The sequence below is a fragment of the Cydia strobilella genome, chromosome 25 (assembly GCF_947568885.1).
Source record: "Cydia strobilella chromosome 25, ilCydStro3.1, whole genome shotgun sequence".
NCBI lineage: Eukaryota > Metazoa > Arthropoda > Insecta > Lepidoptera > Tortricidae > Cydia > Cydia strobilella.
This window is the reverse complement of record NC_086065.1, coordinates 1,279,572-1,295,883: the sequence shown is the minus strand read 5'-3', so window position 1 is coordinate 1,295,883 and position 16,312 is coordinate 1,279,572. Positions and strand designations below refer to the sequence as shown.

At 36.5% G+C, this 16,312-nt stretch overlaps 1 protein-coding gene across 1 annotated transcript; it reads left to right on the top strand.

Moving 5' to 3' along the window:
- The first annotated feature begins 568 nt into the window (after positions 1–568).
- LOC134752832 (alpha-1,3-mannosyl-glycoprotein 2-beta-N-acetylglucosaminyltransferase-like) lies at positions 569–12,675 on the top strand. Its single transcript, XM_063688591.1, has 9 exons — positions 569–890; positions 7,477–7,592; positions 8,214–8,427; positions 8,968–9,046; positions 9,756–9,905; positions 10,394–10,484; positions 11,545–11,649; positions 11,954–12,121; positions 12,397–12,675. The coding sequence occupies exons 1-9, from the start codon at positions 596–598 to the stop codon at positions 12,508–12,510; spliced, it is 1,332 nt and encodes a 443-aa protein (XP_063544661.1). The 5' UTR covers positions 569–595; the 3' UTR covers positions 12,511–12,675.
- The last annotated feature ends 3,637 nt before the right edge of the window (positions 12,676–16,312 follow it).

Below are 16,312 nucleotides of genomic sequence, written 5' to 3'. Positions count from 1 at the left end.
GTCTATTTCAACTGACAAGATTTGCTTGACCAACTATAAATCTAAATATTGTCACCTAATTTTTTCGGTATGTGACTCAGTTCATTTTCCGCTATAATAGAAGGGATTCTGTTTTATTATACTGGCAATACCGCAACATAACTGTCAGTTCGTTCGACTGAAGGACTTGTATCCATGGTCATGAAATAAATTAAAAAAAAACAACTGTCAGTTCGATTACGTTACGTTTGCCTGACGCCCGTCGCCGTCAATTGTTTCTTTGACGTGTCCGATAGGCATTGTTGTTATGATTTATTTATCAGAATTTTTAATATTTACTCAGTCAGTTGTTCCTGACACGCGACTCTGACCAAACTGCATTAACTGCAACACATTACGCCCGTGAAATTGCCTCAGAAATGTGTGTAAACAGTGTACTATTGTGTTTAGTCTGTTAATGTTTTTCCTTGTACTCGGCGCAATTATTTCTAATTAAAAAAAAAACCCGGTAAAAAAATGTTTCCTTTTTAATTGACCTAACGTGGACTATGATTATTGCTATCGCCGTCTAAATACATGTGAGGATTAGTGGTGTTTTTTAGTAATTTTATTCAAAATGAGACTTTATTTAAAGAAATTCCTGGTAGTAGGTCTAGTTTTCTTATTTATTATATCGGTCATGTTCTTTTTTAACGGGAACGAGGGACCTATAGTGAAAAAAAGTGTCAAAGTAGAGGACATAGAAACTAGGATCAACAAATTAGAGGAAATCATGGACAATCAACTGACTGAGAGTGGTAAATTGTTGCAAATGGTTGTGGAGCGGATTAGGAAGAAAGAAGAGGGACCCAAGGCGGAGGGTGTAGTGAATTATCTGCGAGCTCCTGACATTGCAAAGGCCGAGTCTAAAGGTAATTTAACATTTATATTATTAACTCTTACAAAGAGTGTTATTTTAAATCAACCTGAACATAATTATATATCGGCCCACAAATTAAGATACAAAATACAATTTAGATTTGATTAGATTATTTATTTCATGAAAGACAATTACATAATACGTTTGCATTGATGTCAAAGATAAGAATTTATATTATTATCGTCAAAATAAATAATAAAAATACTAATGAAATAAAATTATACCTCCAATAAGGATTGTCGACACAATTAGAATACCAGTAAGTAGGTAAATACTTACAAATCCAAAATTTAAATTTACAATTTCCAAACTTATGAAAGTACAAGAACAATAAAAATAAAAACAATAAATAAAAAGTCAATTAATCTCCAATGGTTACATTTGTAATAGGTATTAAATAATACAAATAATATCTCCCAATAAGAATCATCGACACAACACTGAAATAGTATATCCCAATAAGGATCATCTTTATGATAATAAGAAACAATAAGAATAAAACAATTTCTAAATCCAAATGTCATTTCCATGAACTCATTTACTGAGTACACGGAAATGCCTCTGCTCGGCTCGAAGTTTAGCCATCTACAATTTCTTTTAACATTTAGGTTTACAAGACTGAAAATGACAAAAAAAAAGATGAAAAAATGAAAATGGACATGTTTTATATGTGTGCAAAGAATTTCAGGTGACTCACAAAACAAATCAGTCATAACATAATAATACATATATATTTTCAAAATATGCCTATAACATCACTGCATAGTATAAAACAAAGTCGCTTTCCGCTGTCTGTATGTCTGTCCCTATGTATGCTTAGATCTTTAAAACTATGCAACGGATTTTGATGCGGTTCATCGGATTTTGATCAATTCATATCTATAACAATTCCATGTACCCTACACATTTTTTGACTTTTGGAGCACAAACGTTGAAATAACAATTTACATATGTATAGGTACACACCACACCACATGTATAAACAAGTTAGCTCAAATCTATTGAACGAAAAGTTAAATTTGATTTGAATTTTAAATTAAAGTGCTAAGGCTGACATTCTCAAGACACATATGTGGTTGATAAATTGGTTTCGTTTCTTTCATAATTATCATTAATTTGTTGCTTCAATCCAAATGGGAAATACCATCCTGTTGCCAACTTAGGCAATATCATTTAGCACTTCCCAAATCGTGTGTAATCCGAGCCAGGTCAGTGTATGCCTGACTAATAAAATGATGAACATACTAGTTTTCCGCGCCATTTATTTTCATTTTTATAAGTTTCTGGGTACAATAGATAGGTTTATTAGAATAGTTATTTGCTATACAAGGGTGCAAAGTTGTATTTTACCCGCGAGTGTGGAATCTCTTCAAATGGAAAAGTACATCAAAATATTCTATTTAGCCGCGCGACTTTTTCGAATTACCCGCAGTACCCACACGTCTTAAAGCTTAAAGTATGCGCGATTAATAATGTGTGATGTGTGACATTTTCAACCAAAAGGTACCACATTGTCGCTTGTCGATAAGGTTGATTTCTAATTGAAGCTATATGGAAATAGCGCCTTACTGACAAGCGACAATAAGTAGTTAAGTACCCTTTTGGTTGAAAATGGCACATGTCATGCATGTTCGTAAGTGAGAAATACCACTGGCACCGTCGACTGCTAACAAATCACGCATCATGTTACGTAATTGGTACATGTCGTGTTTGTCGTTTATAATGGATCTATTTGTGCAACGGTCCGTGACAATGGGCCACCATAGTTACCGTACTATAGTTACATTCGACTAAACATTCCTATGCCATATTGCGACGAAGTAAGACCCACATTAGGTCTACCGATGTTACTGTCAATAGTGTCAATGTATGCTTACCGTTTGATACTGTTATGTTGACATTTTCTTTCAAAACCTACTTGACTGGTGGTTAGCGATTGACCTGAGTCTATTTCGGTACACGTCGGGAAGAAGTTGATAACGAGATTTTATATTGAAGAAATTTGAACTTAAATAGAATTACATGAGGTTCAAATTTCTTAAATTTTATATCTCGAGTTACTTCTTCCCGCTGTGTACGGATTTGATACTCGTGCAGTGTGACTCCCCTCAGTGCATGTGTGGTGACCCCGAGCAGACGGTCGAACACATCGTTCTGGAATGCCCTCTCACCAAATTCAAGGGACGGATTGAAGACCTCGCGAACCTCTGTGAAAGGGCCTTCGAGTATTTGAAGAGTGCAAACCTGAATATTAAGATTAGAATTCAATTTAAATCTAGTAACTGTAAATGCCATACGATAAATAAATAAATACTCGTGCAGTACTAAAGAATTTGCCACACTGGATGCGTTCTGCGGGCAGCGGTCAGGTCAAACCCGCATTATGTATGAACAACAACCTTTGAAGTTTAAGTTTGACCTGACCGCTGCCCGCAGAACGCATCCAGTGTGGCAAATCCTTTATAGTATGGTTATGGGCTCAGGCTTCCTCACTTAGCCCTAAAGTCGGGCTCGAATCTAACAAGAGCCAATAGGATAAGTCATACTACACCTACCCTGTTAGTGGCTATGAGGCTCAATGTGAGCTGTAGACCACAGCAGCCCGAACGGCGCCTTATTCGTGATCGAATTAACGATTTTGAGACTGAACGCCGCAGCGAGCTCGACAAAAATCTCCTTATATGATCATGTTTTTCTAAGAGGCGTTGATATTCGTAGACGTGGAAAAAATATATTTAGTTCTTGACTATATTATCTTTAATAACATAGCTTCCGATACACGAATTATGACACTTCACTCGATACAATTAATTCCCAAAGTAACCTCTAACTCGGACTATTAATCAAACTTTACTCGGTTTTTTTATTATGTGATACTATAAACAAAAAAAGAAGAAAAAACAATCTTAACTTAAATAGTAATTTCATAGCTTTCGAATTTCGATATTGTAAGCCTGTAAGGTAACCTTTTTTAAATAAATAAAAATCGACAAAATTCGATCAAAATAGACACTTGGCGCGCATGATCTTTCCCGTTCTTTCTTGCGAAATGTGACAGTGACAGCGGCAAAACGCTGGAACGGCCTTAAGGCTCGGCTGCCAATCTCAATTCCCTACACAACTATGTAGGTGGTGTGCTGACATGCCCAAAATGCGCTCGAGTATTCAGCAAGAAGATGGTATGTGAGCCAACTAAAGGCGCACCAGAGAGTGGATCATCTACACTCTAATAACGCGAATTAAAAATTGCCTTCTCCAGAGTACACTACAGAGTCTCTGTGGCAGAAATCGATCAGGAGCATCATCATCATCATCCATCATCATCAGACCTGGCGAACCCCGATTACGCCGCGATCAACAAAAATTAAATTTCACGGGAGAATTTCTTGAGAAATGCGAAGAAGAGTTGGACATACGAATATACGAAATCATTTTTGGCCAATCTGAAACGCTTCGCTTTTCATCAAACAAGAGAATACTTTATAGAATAATATAATAGTCGTATTTATTGAGAATATTTACACAAGTGCCATTATCAAATACGTTTAAAATCGCGAAACACACATTAAATTTTATTATTATTAATAAGGTGCCAACTAGGTAATTGCGAACCTTCATTCAAACTTTAAATTAATTTTTAATTTATTTATTTGGGAAACATACAGCACATAATAATACAATAAATAAGGTAAAACATATAGTTAGAACATAGGCCAAAAGATTTTCCACTTATAGGTAAATTAGGTAATACAAAATTCCTTTGCTCCGAAAAAAAAAGTACAATTATTAGGTAGGTATTTTGAATATAAAAGTTAAATTTAACAGTAACATTTAGTAAATATTCAAAGAGCACGATTAAAAATATAACCAGCATAATTTAGAATTTGGAAAATAACAAGCACAATTTTCAATTTAGAATTTGAAATATCAAATATATAGATACAATTACAATAACAATCATAACAATACAATACAAGATTACAATTTTATTACGAGCTACGAGTTAACGGAATTAGCTATTTTATTTTTTATTTTGTTTGATGACAGAAACAAATCTATTACACCTATGCTGGAACAAATCAATGTGTGAACATTTCTTATTGTATATTATTGCATGCTCTTGCTAAAAATTTGTTGTTAGTTTACATATTTTTTGCGAGTGAATGGAACTGATGAGAAGATTTTCTGAATCAAAACCACAGAATAACTAATTCAAAAGGAAAAAAGTGACGTTTTTTGTTGAGGAAATGTAACGGATTGGCCTGTGTCAGTATCATATCAAGTAACGTAAACAGATTTGAAAAGTGGGAGGATTATATTTATGTGCGGGTGAATTGGTCGTCAGTACAGTCGAAGGCAAAATTATCGATCAATACAAATGGCTCAAAAATATGTGAACACGACTTTATTGTCTAAGGTGTAAGATCGTACACATATTTTTGAAACTGGGAATGTATATATTTATGCCCTTGACTGTACCTTGTATTATAACCGACTTCTTCCCATTTATGACAGGCGATAGTGTGCCGAGAATACAATTAGCTCCATGCATGAATTTATTTTTATTTTTGGATTCATAATTTATATCGTTGGAACACCGGAAATGATAAAAATACTTTTGTAAACCTTAACATTATTTTATTAAAAAATATTTAAAATGTTGAAAATTTTTGAGCGGTTGAAACGCTCATAATTTTTGGCGCGAATTCGACAGAGCGTGATGACGTCACACGTTGGGCGGCCCAACTGACGTTTGCTACTAATGACACTAATCTGTCGAACGCGTGACGTCACGTGGCGTTTCGAGCGTTTCGCTCACTAGCTTTTCGCAGGCAAATTTTTGTACTTTTTATTTATAATTTCAAGCAATTAAATGGTAATTTAAAAACGGAAATGCATTTGTAACATGATATAACGGTAACAAACATCCGAATAAAACATATTTCGTTCAAATATGAACTTCATGCATGAGGCTAATTGGCCCTATCTCTAGACTTCACTTCTTGTATTTTTACAAGCTTTTATTTAACTTGCCCTCCAAGCTGGAGCTATAAAAGTGCCTATTATTAAACGTTTGCGTTGTTTACCTATGTTCCGTGCGATCAAACACATAAACAAATCTAATCTATATTGCACAGCGATAATATGCGTGCAGAACAAGCGAATGCGCGAGCATTGCTTGCCATGTTTGCAGTAGATGCCTATACTTCACAACATTACACTCTTCACTAGAATTTAGAGGATAACTTAATCAGAGGGGTTCTAAATCTTATTTTTGAAGTTGTAAGTTGTTACTGCAAACTGCAAGCAACTTCGATTTCGAGACAGTGACGTCAGTAAAGGTATAAATCATCCCGCGCCCTTATATAAATAGTATTTAAATTATTATAATTTACAACTAATATTACAAGCAAAAGGAGTTGAACATATAGTGTTCCGGTTAATTCCGGTTATAATATTAGCTGAATATTATTCTTGAGCATTAGACTTTTCGTTCGTCGCGACATCTATTGTCAAGTACTGATAAATCCACTACTTGACGCTACGAAAAACTATCCTTACTTATTTCTCTATGCCGCACCAAAAAATCCGGGGTATGCTCATTGCATATCAATTGTTGGTCTAACTAAAACTATCTAGGTACATGAATATATCTTGTCCGTGTTACCGTTATGCTGTTGCCATCTTGCCATGCATGCCTATTAACGCCATGTGTGTTGTGACGAATCGCGATTATGGTGTTATCACCATACCGCCGCCGCCGCACTTATGTGCGCCACCATGCGTGCACCGTCTAACAGTGATATTGATTTCATGATTGGATTAGTTTAGTACGCGTCGGCAAATACATCGCAACGGCTATAGTGCTCAAATATACCATATATAATAAAGAACAATTTAATTAAATAATTTTACGGTTTAGACTCACTTGTTTTAGTCACTCGCGCTACATCAACCACAAGACAAGTGAGTCTTAACCGTAAAATTATTTAATATAAGTATGTCTCACAGCAGTTTAAATTCGAATTTACTTACATAAACTACTAAATCCCAATGTCCTTTTAAAAGGACAAATTAAACTCGAATTTTGAATTACAATGGGAATAAAAGAAGGTTCCAAATTTAACACATTCAGTGCCAATGACCCGATAGTCGGGTTCTCTAATCGTAGTAGCTGTTTTTATATGTTACGTGATTTTGTATGTTATCGGCGACGCTAGTCACGCGCTAGCACTGAATGTGTTAAAACTGTAAAAATGACTCCTGAGGCAGGAGTTTCAATAATGGCTACTGTTTTAAGGGGTTCTTATACCTTTCACTTTCAAGCTTCTTGAAATCCTCCCTCCTCTTATCTCATGAAAATGGCACGACTTAGGTGAAAAACACACGGAGCGGTTTAAAGTACGAGTATTGTATTCGCTGGACCGCGTGCCGCCGCGGCGGGCGGTACCATCAGTGTGTTCTTGGCCTTATTAACATACATTGCAAGTTTAAGGACTATTCTCGAAATTTCGACATTTGTCCTAGTTCGAATATAGTTATGATGAAATGTATGTTTCTACGAATTATGATTTCAGATACAGTACTACCGGTGCTCGTGATAGCGTGTGACCGCGTCACCGTCAAGCGGTGTCTGGACAACCTCATCAAGTTCAGACCAAGTAAAGAGACGTTTCCCATAATCGTCAGTCAGGTACGCCACTCTTAGATAATACTTACGTTAATTCAAAAAACATTGTCGTCTTGCTCAAGGATTTTTAAAGCACTTCCAGATTCTGCCCGGTGTTCTCAATTAAGGACAGATGTGTTCAGTTTTTGGGATACCTGGATGTTTTTTATTGAGAACATTGAGCAGGACAAGGTCACTCCATATATACAGGGTGGAATTTTTAAATCGAGCATCGTTCTACTAATGAGAGTGCCGTAAGAATGGTCTCTGGAGACCTTCATTATTTTTTTAAGTAAATACTATTTTCGTTTACAGTTTTTGTAAAATATGTACACTAAGCGAAAAAATCGCCGAAATGATTTTTTTTTAAATGATTCCGTTCTTATCCAGGATCAACGGGTCACTAGACAGAAAGTTTTTCATACATTTACTATGAAACAAAATAAAAATGTTCACATGGTCTCTTAGGTAGGCAAGGTCTCCTAACGCCATTTTGGCGTAGCAGTACAGGATCTGCTACCATATCCTCTGTCCACATCGTAAACTGTCAATTCTTTCTTAAACCTTCTTGCAAAGACGTATAATCAATCAATCATTATTTTTCATTATCACAGGTCAATCTGTAATATTTTCTGAATTTTCAAGGACTGCGGCCACAACGCCACATACCAAGTGATCAGATCCTTCACAGACGCCGACCCTTCCATCACCGTAGTCCGCCAGCCCGATTTGTCGGAGATACCCCTCGAACGTACCAACATCAAGTATAAGGGCTACTATAAGATAGCGCGGCATTTCAAGTTTGCGCTGAACCATGTGTTCAAGACTTTGGGACACGAGGCTGTGATTATCGTTGAAGGTATGTTCATGGTCACTAAAGGTTAGCAGTCACTTTAGATTTAGATCAAAGTCATCACGGCAAATTATTTGAGGGAATTGAGGGCTATTATTAGGTCCGGTAGGACGCTTTAAGCTCAGGACACTGTAATTATCGTACCTATGTAGATTAACAAAGCAAGGTTGCTAACGCACAGTAGATACAGTACCCGCTTAGGGAGACTCTGTAGGGACTACGCCATATGTGTCTTAAGCAGAAAAACGTATTACCAGCGAAAAACATTAATGAAAAGCAAGTTATCAGAGTAAAAATCGTATTAAATGTGATCGTATTCGGCGGTTTCTACTGTATTTATTTAAGGGTTTTTTTCGATCACTGTAGTCCGACCTTTCAGAAATAGGTACCCCTAAACGTACTAATATTAAGTATAAGGGCTACAGAACAGACCCAAATTTTCTGAGTAACCCCGCCCCTTGGTGGGTTACCTCATCCCGCGACTGAAACCTGACTGAATCTCAGTTTAATTGGCAACTCAATGACGGGTAATCTTTTTATTTGCAGATGATCTTGACATTTCGCCGGATTTCTACGAGTACTTCCAAGGCACATATCCTCTCTTACTGAAGGATTCTAGCATATGGTATGTATAATTCTGACAGCAGCTATAAAACGCTAGAAATCCTGTTTAATCCCGTGGGATGTTGATGTTACACTGGCCTCAGAGTTTAAGAAATTTTTGAAATCGGTAGTGATATACCGAGCCGGATTTTCGAAACTTCGCTCATATACATTTTTTTCTAACCTAGTGATCATATAAAATATGCTTTTTGTAAACTTTATTTTCGTCTCGGAAATAATACTTAAAAAATTAACAGTTACAAACGAAGCTGGGGACGATCACTAGTATTAAAGAAAAATATCGATAATTTCATTTATCGATATAGGATTAGGAACATACCTGTCGTTAAATTTTGCCCTTACAATCCAATGTCAGGTTATAAGTAATAAATAAAATAAATAAAAATGTTATTTATTTAGGTATCAACCCATTACATTTATACATTCTAATCTATATTAAATTTTACTATTCTAAACTAAACTAAACTAAACTAATTATTACCTAATCTAACACTAATTAATTATTTGCAGCGGAGGCCTTGCTCATACAGTAGCAGGTTGCGTACACTACGCCAACAATGCTGTTCATCGATTCGCTCACTCTCCCGACAAACGACCAGTGCCTTTTACGCATTATAGCGTAAAAGTCGTCTACTCTGTTCACGGCGAACATGCCAGATGCACTACACCGCCACCGTTATGAGTAATAATAGTAATATCATTGTCCTCAGGTGCGTGTCAGCGTGGAACGACAACGGCAAGAAGCAGCTGGTGGATCTCTCAAGACCAGAACTCCTCCATCGTACAGATTTCTTCCCAGGACTCGGCTGGATGCTGCGAGCGGACTCCTGGGCCGAGCTCGAACCTAAATGGCCTAAAGCGTGAGTCACATACTTCAAGACCTGCCTTCTCAGGTGCGTGTCAGCGTGGAACAACGGCAAGCAGCTAGCTAGTGGACCTATCGAGACCGGAACTCCTCCATCGTACACACTTCTTCCCCGGCCTCGGCTCACTCGGCTGGATGCTGCGGGCGGGCTCGAACCCAAATGGCCTAAAGGCTGAGAACGCACTGCGATTATTTTCTTGCGGTTTCAGTCTTTTAAGTGTGTGCGCTTATAAAAAATGCCGTACGTTACATTTTTTGCCTTTGAAAAACCGCAGTGCGTTCTAAGTCTAAGGCGTGAGTACTATGGTACCATCGAGCTGATCTGATGATGAATACACGAGGTGGCCATAGGAACTCTGTGATACACAAAACCTGGTTTTGTTTAGGTTTATTATTATTATTTGACTGATGAAAGAAAAGTACAGCCAGTGATAAAAGCTTGTATTAAAAAATAAAAAATTTGACAATCAAACTTTTTTCCAGGTTTTTCGACGATTGGCTCCGTGACCCGGTGAACACGCGAGCCCGTGCGTGCATCCGGCCGGAGATATCCAGGACTTATTCATTTGGCAAGGTAATTTCAATCTTCGTTTTACTGTGTAGGTACAATAAACATTGAATAAAATCCAGTTCTCCGGGAGCTGTGAATCTCGCTATTAGCTTAAAAAAATTAAATTAAAAAATACTTACCTTACTTTGCTAAGTCACTATCACAGCGAAATCACAATGGAGCTTAAGTCCTTTGTGCCAATTACCGTCATTTTAAATAACTTCCGGGAGAGTAAGAATGCATCAATGGAGATAAAGAGAGACCGAGATATATATCATATGTCCTCATCCCAATATCCTTTTAAAAGGACAAATACAAATCGACTTTCAAATTTTAAACAAAGGCCCTGCCTGTGCCTATGCTCCAATGACAAGTGACTCTTGCCAAACTATGACTGCGATATGTTTCTAGCCGGGCGTCAGTAAACCCCAATGTCCTTTAAAAATGACAAATTACAACAACTTCATAATTGGTAAAATAAGCTTCTGCGCAACCTGCATATGTGATGTATGATGCTCTCTACCTATGCTCAAGTGACAAGTGACTGGTCAAACTAATAAACTATGATATAGGTATGGGCACAAGAGTTGACGTCTCGCACAAAACAACAAAATCTTGTTGTTGTTGGCATTTTTTTTCGTACCGATAGCAAGTTGTACTGCCAACTGCAAGATGGACCAAAAAGTTTCTTTAAGGTTTTCTTTTTCTCAGCTTAATATCATAATATCGTGCGCTTAAGTCACATTCACTCATTTATTAATTCAATATTGTTTTTGCTATCAGTACGCTGTGTAGCTGTGTGGGTAATAAATAATAATCATTCACTTCAACTCCTGTCGATACCTATAATATGAGTGGTGAGCGGTCAAACCCGATAAGTCGAATAAATGGGATTTTGAAATTGGAACTATATGTGACGTGTCAGTGTGTGAAGTTCTTATTTAAACATATAGAAAAATAGACCCGATAAGATTTATCGGGTTTGACCGCTTAGCCCTCGAATATGTTCACAGCATTAAGTTTGCCTTACATAAAGTTTTTCTTTTGTGCAACAAAGCTAAAAATAAAAAAAATATGTTTCTAGGCGGGCGTCAGTAAAGGCCTGTTCTTCGACAACCATCTGCGCTACATCGTTCTCAACTCGGAGTTCGTTGAGTTCACCAAAAGGGATCTCAGTTATTTATTAAAGGTAACTTTCTTATCTATTTCTTAATAATTGAATCTAAACTGGAATTCACATAATTTAAGACGATTGTTGTAATTTAGTCCGATTCCGCAATAAAGATTTCACAATTGGCTACAAAAGAAAAATAACTTGTCGGCGTTAGAGCTTTTTCACATTGTCCTATTCGATATCGGATGTCGGATGATGCTTTATTTTTGAAAACTTTGGCTCTTTCTAAGTCCGTTCTAAGTTTACAAATAATTTATAGTCTTAAACACAAATCTGCGGCTTTAAATCCCATTCATAACCAAAACTTTATTTTTAACAGGAAAACTACAATCACAACTTTACAAGATACGTGTACTCCCTCCCTGAGACAACGGCGGAGGAAGTGATGGCGGGTGCGGCGCCTGCCCCCTCCGTGAGGGTGTCCTATTCTAACCCCAAGACGTTCCACAAGTCGGCCAAGCGGCTCGGCCTCATGGACGACTTTCGGGTGAGTTCTTTCGGCGACAAGTGGATTCGTGGACGGAACTGAAACGTCCAAAATGCACATGCGGAGTTTTTGCGAAGAACCTATTAAAAAAAAATGCTTTTCGATGGAAAAATACACTTAAGGAACAATAAATGTGGTATACATTTTCTCAAATTAAGGCAAACTTAAAGCAGAAAAAACGTCTATTTACAAAACTACTACGACAACGGACATTATTTTTTTCATTACATGTCCGCTCTGTCATTCCCTTTCATGTTTCATGTTTTCCCTTTCAGAGCGGAATACCCCGGACGGCGTACCGAGGCGTAGTCCAATGCTCAGTGAAAGACCGACGCGTGTACCTCGCGCCAGACTTCACGTGGACGCAGTACGACCGTACGTGGGAATAGCGAACGTAGACACGCGTAGATAGTCTTAGATTACAAAGTAACCCAATGTCCTTTTTTTAGGACAACAACTAATTTATCAACACTTCTCCGACTGCGAATTTCCTTTTTGTAGGACACTGGGTCTCTATTTCATTTATAGAGTTTAAAAGTGACAAACATTTTTTTTAGAAAGTGACTCTATGACATTTGATATAGAACTTTTTCGGCGTGGTCTTTGTTAGGATATTTTTTTCAAGGAAAGTAGAATCAGTGGGCCGCCTCTCAAGGCCAGTATTTATCACAAAGAGATGGACAACATTTTTCGCGTGGCATGTTCCAATCAACACATTTTGATGTCACACAACAGCATAGTGCTTGTATAGTTCGCGCACAGGTTCTGAGGAAGCAAAATGATCACCCTCGACACCTTGTGCGCTAACTGTAAAAACTGCTGCGCTATTCTCCATACCTTTCCTTTTAATACAGCCTGAGAAAAAGTAACATTTGCCTCTCTATTTGAATAGAGAAATTTTAGTAACCTATAATATCTGATTTTAGTTCTAAACTCCTATAGGTATAATATCACTTATAGTACTTATAAGAAAGAGTTATCGATTGTGAAAAGAATTCTTAAGTCTGGGAAAAATCGTTCCTAATGAATTTGAGAGCTGAAATAGATCGTCCTGTTACCACAAAACACGTTTGTGGTAACAGGATTATCAAACTTAAATTTTTGATAGTCAGAATCACCGCAAACCGTAGGAACGCTTGTGTGAACGCGTGCATTGAAATACTGTTGCCACTAAGTCGGATCCTGCAATAAACAGTTCCTGCAAAGAATCGGATGTCTCCGTGTTTTTTTATTTTATTCTTTTTTTATTGATAATAACATGGAAAATACAACATGTGCACCATAATACAATGTTTCGCCAAACTGCGGAGCAGTTTGTTGGCGATGAGCTCGCTCTTTTATACATCAAAAGCAGGTACATAATTTTTGCACTGTCCTACCGTCCCAGCGTAGTCCTTTTTTTATCAAGTACCTATAGGTATATTATAAGTGGACATTGGATAAGTGAGCCATCGCTGGTGGCGCGGGCGCGGGACAGGAGTACAGCGGTGCTTAAAAATCTACCTTACACTAATAACTATGTTTTATTTTAAACTAACAACTCGTAAAAATACAGGTGGCTAGTGGCGCTGTATACATTATGGATAAGTACTTACTACTATTGTTTTATGGAGTTATCGAATTTATCTAACAATATTTCTTTCAATTTTTCTTTTAAGGTTCCTATTTTTAATTTGGGGTTACCTAATAATATTGTGAACGAGCTTTAAGCGTGGCAGCGGGATTAGTGTGGCTGGCCTTTACATTGAGACCTGTTTACACATATGGTACTTGCTACTTGCGTTTAGTGGCAAATGTTTGAAGTCGCACTAAACCACTGAATAAATAATAGTACTACAAAACCGACGTTTGACAGCGAATCAGAGACGAATCATGTTGTCCCTTTCAACTGTATGGCACTATCCCTTTCAGCTATTTAGAGTTATCAAATTTCAAGTAATTATCTGATCTGTGGTTGTGTACGCAAAGGAACATCAAGTTTGCCAAACCTAAGTGGCAACGCTGAGTCGAATGGAACCGAGAGCGCTCGAAAGGTCGTGTTACCCCACAGACTAATCAATCATTGTGTAAGTAAAACTGCCCCGGTTTGAAGGCCAGTTACACTTACCACGCGACCAAACTTACCCGTATTCCTTATAACTTTCTCCGATTGATAACTTTTTGCTTATAAATTTGGTCGATATATTCGATCGTTAGACAAATTTTGTGAGAATGCAACTGTGAGTTGTTTAAATTTTAATTTACTAAATTATAAGTAACATGTCGTGCATTTAGATAATATTGACTATTTTACAATTTTATACAATCTCATTCATTTATTAAACATGTATATAATAATTGAAATATATGTAAATATAAATATAACATTTGTGTAATTGTATTCATACGGGACAAGCCATGGTCCAATACAAAATATGTCACTAAATATAAAATTGCCAGACTTATTGTGTATAAAATAAAATATGCCAATGTAATATTTAAATTAATTTATGTAATTAAATATAATTACTAGTATGTCAATTTAGGTATATACTAAACTAGTAGGTTTTTTGTGTATTTTGTCCTAAGGAAATAAAAATCAAGTTTTCCTTAACTACCTAGAAAACTTGAACTAGATTGAGAATAGAATATTAGTTTGTGGGGGAAAATATTTTGATTGATAATTTATTTAAATAAAATACCCAAATGGACATACTATGTATATACATAAATTAAGAGGCTATTGTGCACTGACACTAGAGAAATACACTAAAATTGGTGTCGCAATTTGAGAAGAGGTGAATGGAAAGAACGATGAATGAATGAACTTACACACACACAGATGAAAAAAATATATGGAAGTAACTAAAAAGGCACTGATATTTTTTTCCCTATAAACGACGTATTGTGTATAACTGTGTATGCCCTCTTCTTACCTACTATGCAATAATAGTAAATATGAAGAAGCTTACGATTTTGACTACTTCGGTGTTATGTTTCATATAACTACGCCCTGCCCAATGTTCTAAATTAAGGTCAATTTTGTCGTCTTTTTCGGAATTGGGCAGTAATGACATAAAATGAAGTGTTTTTTATTAAGGACATTGGGCGGGACTCGCATTGGTTGCACCTAAAGGAGGCGGATTAACCCTTTTCCAGGCATAATTTATCGACCACATACGCGCCAATAGAATTTCTACTTTAGCGTTCCGATTTTAGGTTCAAATTATATTGCACTTTCGGGAAATGTGACATCTTGAAATAAATCATCAAAGCTGGATTAATTGGGATGTGGGATTTCACTGATATGCGTTAAAATTGTTAAATAACAAACGAAACCGTCGACGCCATCTATCTATACAAATTTTCTTGATTTTCGTGGCACGTTTTTTCCTTAGACTGTATCCATCTATTACGGAGTTCTATCTATCTTTGTTAAAACGAAAAATCTTAAAAATATAATTATTTATTTATTAAAAAGTAACAAAAAATAGTCTTGACGGGACTTCATCCTCGCCTTTCACAGCCATGTCAGCCATTAGGGGTTTTTCCAGCTAGTTACCATCAAGTTGTTACCACTGGCATAGAGTAACTTATACTAGAGCGGTACTGTCATAGTAAATTTTGTAACCCCAGTAAATTCACTGCCATCTGTCGACACACTTTAAAACTAAAAATGAAGATTTATAAAAATACGATAGAATGTATTTAAATATAGATAAATGATTTTTTTTATTTGCATTAATTATTTTTATGATTTTGACCCATGTTCTTTCACTGATATGCGTTAAAATTGTTAAATAACAAACGAAACCGTCAACGCCATCTATACGACTGTAGGCCAAAACTAGTAGCGCCCTCTGAACGAGAATCAAATTTTCTTGATTTTCGAGGCACGTTTTTTCCTTAGACTGTATCTATCTATTACGGAGTTATATCTATCTTTGCCAATGGTAACTAGTGGGAATAACTCGCCATTAGTAGTTTTTTTTTAATTGACGTTTTTCTGCTTAATACAGTTTTTTTTCAACCCAATAAGTAACAAATTCAACATTTAATTAATGCAGAAATTCTAGGATTAATTATTAGGTAAGTCAACTATTTCTTGTCTTCTGTCCCGTCATCCAGGCGACATCAGTACCACAGTTTATTTAAACACCTCTCTATTGTACCATCCCCCACCTGACTGTTCGTAAACCTTATTAGGACAAG